At 40.2% G+C, this 13,287-nt stretch overlaps 1 protein-coding gene across 9 annotated transcripts in view; it reads right to left on the bottom strand.

Annotated features, from left to right (window-relative positions):
• Nucleotides 1–13,287, bottom strand: part of NCKAP5 (NCK associated protein 5) — a 978,205-nt gene that overhangs the window by 280,924 nt on the left and 683,994 nt on the right. For all 9 annotated transcript variants that reach the window (XM_065525413.1, XM_015432050.3, XM_074008901.1 and 6 more), the window contains one exon: nucleotides 11,187–11,336. In XM_065525413.1, the coding sequence (XP_065381485.1) occupies nucleotides 11,187–11,336 (150 nt within the window). The remainder of the gene's footprint in view (nucleotides 1–11,186; nucleotides 11,337–13,287) is intronic.

Here is a 13,287-nt window from a genome sequence, read left to right on the forward strand (position 1 = left end):
GCATTTGCACATATAAACAGGCTGAGCCATTTGGCCTTATCTCTGGCCATAGGTGCCCCAGTCCCAGACAGGCCCATGTTCTGAGGGCTCCTTGAGGCTGTTTCAGGCGTTTCTGCTTTTGTCTGGGCAATTCCCTCACTCACTATTTTACCATCTTTGCCTGGAGAACTGGCATAAAGCCTCAAAGAATCACAGTTCAAATGCCACTTTTTTATCTCTTTGCTTTCTCCAAAACTAATTCAGTTAGATACTTCTGTCTTGGTGCTCCACTGAGCCTTGTACATACCTTACATTTTTCTAAAATTTTAATGTGCTTTATCTTTATTACCTTAATTAATTAGTATATTTTTAACTACTATATTTTTGTCTTCCTTCCAACAATGGCAGAAAAGATGCTCTGTATCTCTTTGTAACTCCAGCATCCAGCAGGAGGCCAGGCCTAGAAATGCCAAAGGAGGGAGAGGAAGGTATGGGAGAGAGAAGAGAGACAGGCAGACAGAGAGAGAGAGAGAGAGAGAGAAGAGAAAAAGAAAGACAATATGGCACAGAAGGGAAAAAAAGACAGTATCTAAGCAGTAACATTATTTCTGGGTGGTATTAAAGTAATTCTGACATTTAAATAACTAAAACACAAGAATTTTGCCAAATCTTTGATGGAACTGATGGAACTGCTGGTTGAAATGCTCTACCCTCCAGAGGCCAAGAGGTGGGCCTACAACTAAAACCAAGCCAATGAGATCCCTCTCTCTGGAGTGGAGGAGCTTTGATGGGATGACTAGGAAGGAGACATGGCTTTTGCACCGTGCTGCTGATTTGGTGCCATCGCATGGAAAAGGCCTGCCTGAGAGGGGAACTAGCTCAAATTAAAGCAGAGCTGAGAGCTGGAGAAAGTTTTCTGACATTGTCTGAACCCTTGCATTCATCATGGCTTGTTACAGCTGATTGTCCAGTTATATAACCATCCTTCCTTTCGGTTAAGTCAGTCTAAGTAGTGTCTCCATGACTTGCAACTGAAAGAGTAATCACAAATAGAGAACCTTGAAAGAAGAGTAAGATTTCCCGCATTATAAAGTTTTCCCAAGATTTTAGATCTTTGAAATTGTTTCAGCAGCCCATGGACCCTCTCAATATTGCATCCTATACTGAGTGACAATGGTGGCCCCTTGGAGTGTGTGGGTTGGGTACTCTTTGCCTAACTGTGCTGCCTCCATCAGCTTCATTTCTGAGATTCTTGATTTTGGTTCTTAAATAAGAAATCTAACTGTCAATGGGCATGACTGCTTTAAAAGGGAATGGTATGCTTTAAATATTCTATCACAATATATGTGTATAAAGACTTAGGCACCAGGATGCTCATAAGAACATTGTAATAGTGAAAGACCGTGAACGAGCTAAGTAGCCAACAGTGAGGATTAAATAAATGGCGCTTAGTATCCATTGGATAAATTTCTACATAGCCATTGCATCATATTTTTGAAAAGTATTGAATAATGTAGAGAAACAGTTTTGATCTACTGCATGCAACAGCAGGCTACTTAACTGTATGCAGTGATATTTCATGATATCCTAATTTGATTAGGTACAACAATAACAAAAAGACTAGAAATATACATGCTGAAATGCCAATTGCAACCATTTCTGATTAGTGTAATTGCGATTATTTTCTTATGATTTTTCCAATTTTCTGTAATGTGACTATTTACTACTTTTATAATCAGAAAATTGCTAGTACAAAGTTACACAATGACATAAAATGGAATTTTTTTAAAAAACTTCAAGCCCCCTTACCAAAGAGTAGCTTTTGTCTCAAATCCCAGCTTAGTGATGTTGCTAGGTGACCCACAGGTAGATGTAAAACAATCAAGAGAAAGATAAATGCCAGATACTTTAAGAGAGGGATGTCTGGTGTTACCTGTCAGCAAACTGTCATAGAATCTAAAGATTAGAAGGAAACAATTATGAATTTCTATGCAGAATACCACTGGCATGCTGCCTTAAAACTTTTTAATTTCTTTTACATTGTCTTAAGATAGGAGAGGATAAAAGTAAGAAGAACAAGGTAAGAACTTAAAGCCAATTAGAAAGGGAAAGAAAATAACCCGTTCCTCTCACTAGCAAGGAGACAAAGTCAAACTTGGACATAACTGTGGTCATGTCAGGGGAGCCCTCAAAGGTGACATGAAGCCACTGAAGGACACTTTGGATGATGACCTTTCCCCAGGCTTTCAGGCTTATGGCACTGGGCACATGTGGGAAGGGTCTCTGGATCTAAGTCTGAAGAGCCAGGGAAAGTTCTACGTAAGAGGAGGCAGGGGCACAGAAAGGTTAGATTACAAGTTGGTTAAGATCAGCTTCATCCATGTCTCTGAAAGGACACGAACTCATTCTTTTTTATGGCTGCATAGTATTCCATGGTGTATATGTGCCACATTTTATTTATCCAGTTTATCGTTGATGGGCATTTGGGTTGGTTCCAACTCTTTGCTATTGTGAATAGTGCTGCAGTAAACATACATGTGCATGTGTCTTTATAGTAGAATGATTTATAATCTTTTGGGTATATCCCCAGTAATGGGATTGCTGGGTCATACAGTATTTCTGCTTCTAGATCCTTGAGGAATCACCACACTGTCTTCCACAATGGTTGAACTAATACACACTCCCACCAACAGTGTAAAGGCATTCCTATTTCTCACATCCTTGCCAGTATCTGTTGCTTCCTGACTTTTTAATGATCGCCATTCTAACTGGCTTGAGATGATATCTCACTGTGGTTTTGATATGCATTTCTCTGATGACCAGTGATGATAAGCTTTTTTTTCAAATGTTTTTTGGCCACATAAGATCAATGAAAGCCGAGAGTAGAATGGTGGTTACAGAGACTATGGAGGTGCAAGAATGCAGAGAGCGTGGTCAAAGGGTACAAAATCTGTTGATAATAGAGTATTATACATCTCAAAATTGCTAAGAGTCCATTTCAAACCTTCTCACCACAAAAAAATGTTAAGTATGAGGTGACGGATATGTTAACTAGCTTGATGTAATTATTACATGTTGTATTATGAATCGTAACATCACTTTGCATGCCATAAATGTATCTAACTATAAATTACCAATTTATACTTTTTAAAAAGACCAGTGAAAGCTTGTTGGGTTTAGTACAGAACTGGACCTAAGTTGTTTTGATAGCTTTAAATATCACTCTAAAAGCAGTTTCTGTGGTTCTCAATCCTGGTTGTGCATCTGAATAATCCACAGAAGTTTAGAAAAATACAAATCGTCAGTTTCCATTGTAGATTTAAAGAGCTGAGATTTCCTGGGTTACATTCTAGACATCTGAGTTTTTAAAAAACTCTATTTCTTCTCTGGTTTCATCCCCCTAGCCTGCTTGCACATCTCATTCTTGCATTCCTACTTCTCTCTCCTGCATCATCGATTTCATCCTCTCCACTAGACCATGGCCATTGGTACACTAACATGCCATACCATCAGCTGCCTTTTGAAGAGCTTCTGTTGTACCCTGTCTCTCCTCAGTTTTGACCCTCTCCATGTCTGACCCATTTCAGACCTGTCTATACATGTCTCCACATGTTTTCCTCCCCGCCCACTCCCATCAGAAACTGTTGTTACCCCGGTCATAGCTGACCATGCCTTGCCAGAGCCAAGGACGGATTCTGTGCTCCATCTTGCTTGTGCTGTTAGCAGCACTCAACAAGGATACCCTTGGAGCACTTTCTTCTTTAGGCTCCTACAACAGTTCACCTTCCATTTTCCTCCCACCACACCAGATACTCTCCCCAGGCTCAGGTGCTGGCGCCTCTTCCTCTGCCAGACCTCAAAAAAATGGGGAACCTCTGAACTCTGTCCTCTGCCCCCTTCTTGTCCATTTACAGTTACTTCTGATGGGACTTTAGTTAGTCCCATGAGGCTGAGTGTCATCTGTATGCTGATGACCCTCAAATCCGTATCTCTAACCGTGACCTGAACTTTGTATTTCCACCTGCCTATAGAACATCACCACTTGAATGCTTAATAGGCATCTCAACTTAACATGGGCAAAAACCAACAGACAATTGCATGCTAATTTTGCTAAGTCACCTTTCCTCCAAGGCTTGCCTCTCTCAGGAATTTCGTACAACCTCACACTCAGTTGCTAAAACCAAAAAACTAGAGGTTATCCTTGACTTCTCACTTTTCCTTATATTCCACATCCAATTGATGTATTTCCTAATCTTACTTCTGAAATATATTCTTTGACCATTTCTTACTAGCATAGTCTAGTGGAGCCATACATTGGGAGTTCACATTCTGACTCTCTCACTGGCTACATGACCTTGGGCAAAATATCCAACTTTTTTGGGGGGCTCAGTTTCCTCATCTGTAAAATGGGGATAACAGTGATAACTACTGTTGGGAGTCAGGAAACAGTATCCCCAAATGAAAGCCTCAGAAGCGAAAGTTTTTCTCTGACCTCTTGTCCTCCTGTCTCCCAGCTCCATTCTCCCCCAGCCTAGCCATAGAAACTAGAGTCCCTCTTCTCCCAGGCAGGCCAAGGAAACCATAAAGCTAGTCATTAAACCTAAAAAAAAAAATTACTCTAATTTTCCTTCTGCTTTTCTATGTAAAATCTGGCCATAAGGAAATTATCTGATCTGCCTTGTTTGCCACAGATCATAAGACCCCTATTCTAGAGGAGGTTTGGCCCCACACTCAGAAGGAAAGAATGCTGCAAGCAGAGGCCAGGAAGAATCTAGACAGGCAGGCCTCACAGGGTTTCCCCACTGTCTATTACCATCACATCATTCTCTTCTTTCTACATGGCCCTCTATACTCTGTTGAACATAAGCATAAAAATGGACAATTTCTCCTGCATCTTTGAGTCACCATTCTGAAGGCTCCTATGTATACACATTGAAAAGAAATGTGTATGCCTTTTCTCCTATCAATCAGTTGGCCTCATGTCAGCGATTTTCTGTGAACCTTTAGGGAGCCAAGGGCTCCCGTTGGTCCCTATACTACCCTATCCCACAGGGTTATGACGATGGAAATAACATATATAAACATAAATGGTAATCAGAACAGTGTTTGGGACATTGTAAGCCCTACAGGAAGGCTTGCCAACATGTTTATTATTCCCATTACCTCCAGTCCAATGAAATTAATATGGTATGATTATCATTCCCTATTAGTCCTAGGCACCTACCCTAGACCAGTCTACTAATATTGTTTGTCTGAATCTAAAAACAACAAAAAAAATACCTTCTACCTGGTCTCCCTGCCCCTCCTATGTCCCACTATTAGCCCACAAAGCAGAAGAATTTGTCTTCATAAATGAGAAGTCACATCACTGCTCCTTCCCAGTTTAAAAGTCTCTAAATGGCTTCCTTTTACATTTAGATCACTTTCAGAGTCTTTATTGTGACCATGGCCTATATGGCTTAAGCATGTCTGGCCCTTGTCTACCTCTCTGAACTCATCTTCTTCCGTTTTTAAATTTTGTACCTTGTGTCCCGGGACACACTTCTTATTTCTGTTCCTTGCACTTGCCAAGCTTTCCAGCATCTTCAGGTGGCCTTTCCCCTTTGCAGCTGCCTCCTCTTGGAATGGTCTGCCTCGATCTTCACACAGCTGTCTCCTTTTTATTATTTATATTATACCCAAATGGCTGATGTCAGAGGTCTTCTGAAGTAAATACCTCTCCTACCCCTATTTGTTCTCTACTACTACCTCAACCAACTTTTCTTACTTACGGGCATATAGTTGCCTATTTGTTTACTTACTTATTATTTGACAAGTATATGCTTCCTGTGTCTGCCCACTGGGGTGGGGACCAACAAAACTGATCTAATCCCTGTGCAAAGAACAGTATTTGGCCCATAGAAGATATTTAATATATATCTATCGACTAAGAGTTCTACATGTAATGGTGATGCACAGCCAGGTTTGTCTATTTTAAACTACCTAATCTTAAATAGGAATTACTGATTAACAAAATGCTTATGCACAACACTTTAATTGTCATCCTTTCATGGAAAGGTATAATTGAGTAGAAAAACCTGTTATTCGCCTTAACACATTTAATTGCCATATTTTTCTGCACAAAATAAATCATTCCTATAAGTGGCCAAGTTCTTTCAACCTTGAGGCTATCTAGCTAAGTCAGCAGCACATGCTTTTAGGCTTAGGACTCTCAGGTGGTGGCGGGCCTGTTCTCCCCATGGTTAGAAGCTGAGAATCAGAGATGCAGTGGGAGTTGGGAGTGAGTCAAGGGAACGTCCAGCTTCACTTTTAGTCAGGTGTGCAGTTGGTCCCTGAGTGGAGAGATGGGCCCCGTGGGAGTGTCAGGAGCGGGGACTGCAGACAAACAAATCATGTCTTTCAAGGAACATGCCACGAGCAAATCTGGGACCCGAGTGGGGCAAATGCCCAGGAGTGGAGAACAGGGAAGACTCCAGATGAAGCCAGTGAATACTGGAGGGCAGGTCTGGGAAGATTCCTTGAATCAGTGGCCTCTGGTGGCATGGGAGAAAGGAGTGATCCTTTCATAGAAGGGACCTGAGACATGGCAGTGCTGTTGAGAATGGTGAGCTCTGTTCTAAGTCAAGTAAGCAGTCTCTGAAACAGCAGCCTTGAAAACCCAAAGTTTTAAAAAACATAGAAAATGCTACATTCAGGCACTGAGAAGTTACATAAAATGTGCAAGTGCCATCCAGATTGCCCATGTGTGCCCTATGACACCAATATACACCAAATGATTTCTCCTCCAGGCACCAGGACCCTAAACACAAATTAGAATTTAAGCCCAGAGGAAGCCATGGCTGGGTAGTGAGGGTAAACGGTCTACTCTTCACCACGAAGAGCTGGCAACAGCTGAAACCAGTGCACTCAGTACAGAAAATCAGGCTGACGAGAGAGAGAGTGTATAATTATAATTTTTATAATTTTGACTGCTGGCACTGGAGGCGTTTTTAGGAAGGTAAAGGTCTTAATTAGCACAATATTTTGCCGAGCATGGGGATGGTATGGAATGAGCCCATGACGTGGCATGCAGAGATCTAGACAGCTCCGCAAATTAAAAGACAGACAGAACCTGGCTGTGGGAGAAGGTGGCTGAGGGAGAGGAGAGTAAGTGGGACAGAGCTGGCCACGTTCTAAGGCGGGATCTGGAAACTGAGGAGAAAGGCTACTGAGAAATACCCTGCAACCAAAGGACTGAGAGGAAACAGAACTATCAAAAGACAGAGTTGAAGGCCCTTAGCCTCCAGAATGTTCTGCCATAACCCCATATCCTTCCTAGGGTTGGAGTTGGGAAAAATCAAGTATAGGGGGCGCTGTTTCCCAGGTGGTTGGTGTGTGGAGAAGAAAGAGGAATTGATTGATGAATGTGAGTAGGAACTTGCCCCAGAAATGGTGACAAGAGGGAATAATCCAGGGGTTGTGGCTGGGGGTGTTTTGCTGAGACAATATTAACTCAATTTTCTCAATCAAGGGCTCCTCAAGTTGTTTTTGAATATCATTGTCACAGTAATAAAGAACGTAATATAGAAGTCATATCTGTATTTCATTTTCTACACCTTCTTGGAACCTGTTGGGGGAGGAGGAATTAAAGAAGACTGCTTTCCACCACCCTGAAAATCATTCCTTTCTGTGATCTACAACACCAGGGGCCAAGAGATTAGGGTATACAAATACGGTCATTTCAAAAACACGCTGATGGGGTGCTGGTGGTATATTGGTGAGCCTAGCTGCCTTCCAAAAACACACTGATGGAAAATATTCTCTGTTTTTTTTTTTTTTAAATCTTGTATATCAAATTTTGCCAAAGTAATTTTTGACACATTATAATTAATTCCCTTGCAATCTTCCAAGGGAGCATTTCGTTAAAGCATAAAAATCCACATGGGGTCTGTGACCAGCTCTGACTGCAGTCTGTCAAAATCAGTTCTCTATTTTCCCACAACGATGTTTAACTCATGCAAAGATACTAGACACTGAGAATATGGAGAAAATATTTTAAAATAAAAAAAATAAGTAGCATATAAAATTCATATGAAAATTGAATTACATGTATGACAAAAAGACATCTATATATTATATAAGAAGACATATTTAGAGATATTTACAAACATATATTTGTATTTCTTATTTTACATACTTTGTTATAAAATGAAATAATGTTCAAGTAGAAGACAGTAAGATGTGAAGGCAAGGAGAAAGTTCATTTAATATTGAACAATGAATTTTAGGAAACAAGCAGAGACACTACGACTATAGGAAATTTAAAAAATAAAATAGTTTTATGAAAGAAAATAGTGGGGCTTAATGGCACTTACAGATATTATCTATTGCATTCAACTAGTGCTGGAATCAAGAGCTGTTGCCTGAAATGTGAAGAACTCTATGTAAGGAAAAAAGATACTGCTTCTCTTTTACTCACTACAGTTTAAGAAATATTTGCTGCCAAATACATTTTTTTTATTATACTTTATGTTCTAGGGTACATGTGCACAATGTGCAGGTTTGTTACATATGTATACATGTGCCATGTTGGTGTACTGCACCCATTAACTTGTCATTTACATTAGGTATATCTCCTAATGCTATCCCTCCCTCCTCCCCCCACCCCACAACAGGCCCTGGTGTGTGATGTTCCCCTTCCTGTGTCCAAGTGTTCTCATTGTTCAATTCCCACTTATGAGTGAGAACATGCGGTGTTTGGTTTCCTGTTCTTGCGATAGTTTGCTGAGAATGATGGTTTCCAGCTGCATCCATGTCCTTACAAAGGACACAAACTCATCCTTTTTTATGGCTGCATAGCATTCCATGGTGTGTATGTGCCACATTTTCTTAACCCAGTCTGTCATTGATGGACATTTGGGTTGGTTCCAAGTCTTTGTTATTGTGAATAGTGCCACAATAAACATACGTGTGCATGTGTCTTTATAGCAGCATGATTTATAATCCTTTGGGTATATCCCCAGTAATGGGATGGCTGGGTCAAATGATATTTCTAATTCTAGATCCTTGAGGAATTGCCACACTGTCTTCCACAATGGTTGAACTGGTTTACAGTCCCACCAACAGTGTAAAAGTGTTCCTATTTCTCCACATCCTCTCCAGCACCTGTTGTTTCCTGACTTTTTAATGATCACCATTCTAACTGGTGTGGAAATACATTTTTTAAAGACCTCTTAGCTTAATGAAGTAAAACGTCCTTTTCATTTTTGTCTCTAACAATGCCATGAACTAAGATTAATTTTCTCTGTAGCCATAAACAAAAACTAATGATTTACGTACTTGGTTCTCTGGGAGTAAGAAATGGTAATATCGACTCTTTCCTATTGTGAATCTATTTAATTCAACCTCAAGACAAAGCTATGAGTTTCTTAAAACTCAAATAGGAACCTCAGTTTCCCTTGAGAAGGCTTTCCTATCTTTTATAGTGACTATCTTCATAAAATGACAAAAGAATGAGAACCCTTGAGGAGACAAGGCTGATTCCCAGCTCTTTGCCAAGAGGGAGTTACTAGTGATTACTTTAGTTGATATTTCTTCTGCTCTGTGTTTGAAGCTACTGGCCTACCTGTCTGCCTTTGGTCACACCTGTGTGGAGTAGCCAAACTCTTTCATTCACAGTCCTTATATTATTAATCATTGTGCCCAGATAAGTAGGAACAAAGTTAAGGAAAAGGAGTCGGTTTGGTATGGATGAATAAAAGAGACTATGCACCAGGCATCATTTAAAAAATAATTACTCATGTAATCCTCATTACTTCCCTGTAAAGCTAGTTACTATTACTGTCCCCATGCTTTCAGCTGAGGGAACAGAGGCATGGGGAGCCTAAGTAACGCTGATGGTTTCAAAGCTAGAAAGTAGTTAAACAGGGATTCAAACCAAATCCCAAGAACTGGGCTTCAAAGTGCATCATCTCACCATTCTGCTTTATTATCACCGAGGAAATTAGTGTAAAATGGATATGCTCATTACAGACAATGTGGTAGATCCGAGGTAGCACTGCAGAAACCAAGCATAGAAAACAAGACCCCTCCAGGTCTTCTTTTTTTTTTTTTCTTTTTTTTTGAGTGCGTCACCCAGGCTAGAGTGCAGTTGCACACAATCTGCTCACTGCAAGCTCCGCCTCCCAGGTGCACGCCATTCTCTTGCCTCAGCCTCCATACTAGCTGGGACTACAGGCACCCACCACCACGCCCAGCTAATTTTTTGTATTTTTAGTAGAGATGGGGTTTCATCGTGTTAGCCAGGATAGTCTCGATCTCCTGACCTCGTGATCCGCCTGCCTCAGCCTCTCAAAGTGCTAGGATTACAGGCGTGAGCCACTGTGCCCGGCCTCCAGGTCTTATTCCTTTATGCTAGTAGAGTTTTCAGGATTCTGTAGACTCTATGGTAGAACTGTGTTTTTAGATGCTGGGTGAAGGCCCTTTATAAGCTTATCGAAAGGAGGTAAGTGAACTCATAGAAAAAAAATCTTTGCTGAGTCTTTAAGCATGCGACATTTCAATCAAGAACTAGTAACTGGAATGGTCTTTCATGACTGCTGTAAAATTCACGAATTAACACTTGAAATCATGTCAAATGCCACTAAGTAACAGACTAGTGTCATCATATACTGATCTGGAGGTATCTGGAGAATGTCAGTGCTCCAAAAATCTCCTTAAGTCTCCTTAGCCAGTTTCAGTTCCACTGTTAGATGCTTTACACGTTTAATTCCTGCATATTTTTTTAAAGACATGACTATACTGCTTAACATCTCTCTGTGTGTGTCCAATCATCTTTACATACTATTAAATATTTTGCTTAGTCATTCATTCATTCATTCATTCATTCATTCATTCATTCTACCAGTTACTCGCGAAAACAAAGTAAAATATCACATAGCCCCTTACCTCAAGGAGCTTGCAATTTTAGGAATTAATCCAGTTTGAGGGCTGAATTTAAGTTAAAATCAATTACTGCCCTATGTACTCCTTTTAAAACAATATAAAGTCAAGACCCTTTCAGTGCTAACTTTTTGTTCATCGTAGGCAAATCTCAGTAGGAAATGATAGATCGTATTAGTGTGGGAGAACTGAAAAGGGAAGATTTATACTCACTGAAAACCAGTGCCAATAAAAGAAGCAGAACACTTATTTTTCTTGAAGAGTGTAAAAATTGCTTCATTTCTTACCTCCAGAGCTTTCAATCTCTCTAATAGCAATTTGGTCTTTTCTTTCCCCTCATCTGTACTGCTGCTTTCACTCCTCGAATCCTCATCAACCACCATGTGAAGATCTTCCAAAGCTTCCTTATGTTTTCTCTCTTCCTCTGACAGCTTTTCCTGAAGCAAGAAAGAATTACTGTTTTCAATAATCTCCACTGAAAAATAAGCATGAGTGGGAGGCTAAAAAGGCTGGAATCCTTCTCCTGCATGTGCATTCTTCTGGGGCTGGGAATTTGCTAAACAAATTCTGAGAGGGGTTTATTTTTTAAAATGTAGATATTTTTACTGAACCCTGGAAGGACAAAGCCATTGGGTCGCCATCTTTGAATGCAGATGTCCTTTGCACAGGTGGAGAAGTGACTGAGCCAGCAAAGCCACAGGTGGGGTCATGTGGTTAATCCAATTTTATCTGCACAATGAAACTCAACTGTACGGTAAATTGCTGAAAAATAGATCAATTTTGATACTTTGATTTGTGAAAGGCATAGCTCCTCAAGATAGGATCATTAAAGTCACTGGACATGTAGCCACTTAATTAAAAGAATGTAAAATATCACAAAATACTGAAATAAGAGTGATTTCAGAATTCAAAGCTCATACCTATTAGTTCTTTCAGCTCAATAATGACACAACTTTTAAGGATCCCTTAGTCCCTTTCTGTAACACTGTTCAGTGTTCGTACTATGGCCTTGAGGCAGACATAAAACGTTATTTTGTCTTGACTCAATGTTGGAAGCCCCTCACTCAACCTTATCCCTGGAAGCTTTTTGAAAGTTGAGAAGTAGGCCGGGCGCGGTGGCTCGAGCCTGTAATCCCAGCACTTTGGGAGGCCGAGACGGGCGGATCACGAGGTCAGGAGATCGAGACCATCCTGGCTAACACGGTGAAACCCCGTCTCTACTACAAAATACAAAAAAAAAACTAGCCGGGCGAGGTGGCGGGCGCCTGTAGTCCCAGCTACTCGGGAGGCTGAGGCAGGAGAATGGCGTGAACCCGGGAGGCGGAGCTTGCAGTGAGCTGAGATCCGGCCACTGCACTCCAGCCTGGGCGACAGAGCGAGACTCCGTCTCAAAAAAAAAAAAAAAAAAAAAGAAAGTTGAGAAGCATTAAGTTAAGCCTCATGAATGGCTCTCATTTTCAAGGGAAAAAGAAGTATCAAGAGATAACCATATTAAAAAAAAAAACACACATCTATTTTATGCATGGAGAGACTCTTGCTCCCCACAACCAGGTGACATCCTTCCATTACACTACTTAATTCTATACGCAATGCTGCAGAAATCTTTGCTTTAATGTAGCTTGTTATCAACCATCTGAACAAAACTGGATTATCAGTGGTAAGAGACTTCTCTATATTTTAGTACTAAGCTAAGATCTATTTGCAAATACAGAAGCACAAAAGATATCATTCTTACCCTTAAGGAGCTCATACAATCTACTTAGAAAAGAAGAACACAAGAAGAAGGAAAAAAAAAAACACAGCATTTTCAAACTGTGTTCATCAAGGTGCTTTGAAAGTTCCAAAAATATTTAAGTGATGAAAACAAATTACAAAGTATGTAAAAATATGTCTTAATGTATATGTATATATTTACACACACATATATATCAGTGTATATGTGTGTATATATAAATCACTTTAGACCACAAAGTCAGTGAATTCATCCATGTGAACCTGTTATGCACAGATTTCAGGATCTAATTCCTCCTGTCATCTCTGTATATGTAAATGCGTAACTGATTAGAAAGGTTGTAGTTCTTTAGGAAATTAGACCTAAGCATGCCTAACTGTATACCATGCGCAGGTGTGAGTTCAGCTCAGATAAATGACAGGCAAGTTTAAGATGTACATCCACAGGCCAGGAAACAAGTCCAGGTTATGGAAGCAATTTTATAGCTTTGAATTTTTAGGGTTTGGCCACCTGTCAGACTTACATTTCCATGATAAAAAAGATGACGTTTGTATATATTGTTCCTAAACAAAGAGGTAGTTTTACTTCTCTTTTGTAGTTTGGGATGACTGTAAATAAACACTAACCTAGGTTTATGAAGCAAGCTGTTTTAAAAT

Source organism: Macaca fascicularis, chromosome 12 (genome assembly GCF_037993035.2).
Source record: "Macaca fascicularis isolate 582-1 chromosome 12, T2T-MFA8v1.1".
Classification (NCBI taxonomy): domain Eukaryota; kingdom Metazoa; phylum Chordata; class Mammalia; order Primates; family Cercopithecidae; genus Macaca; species Macaca fascicularis.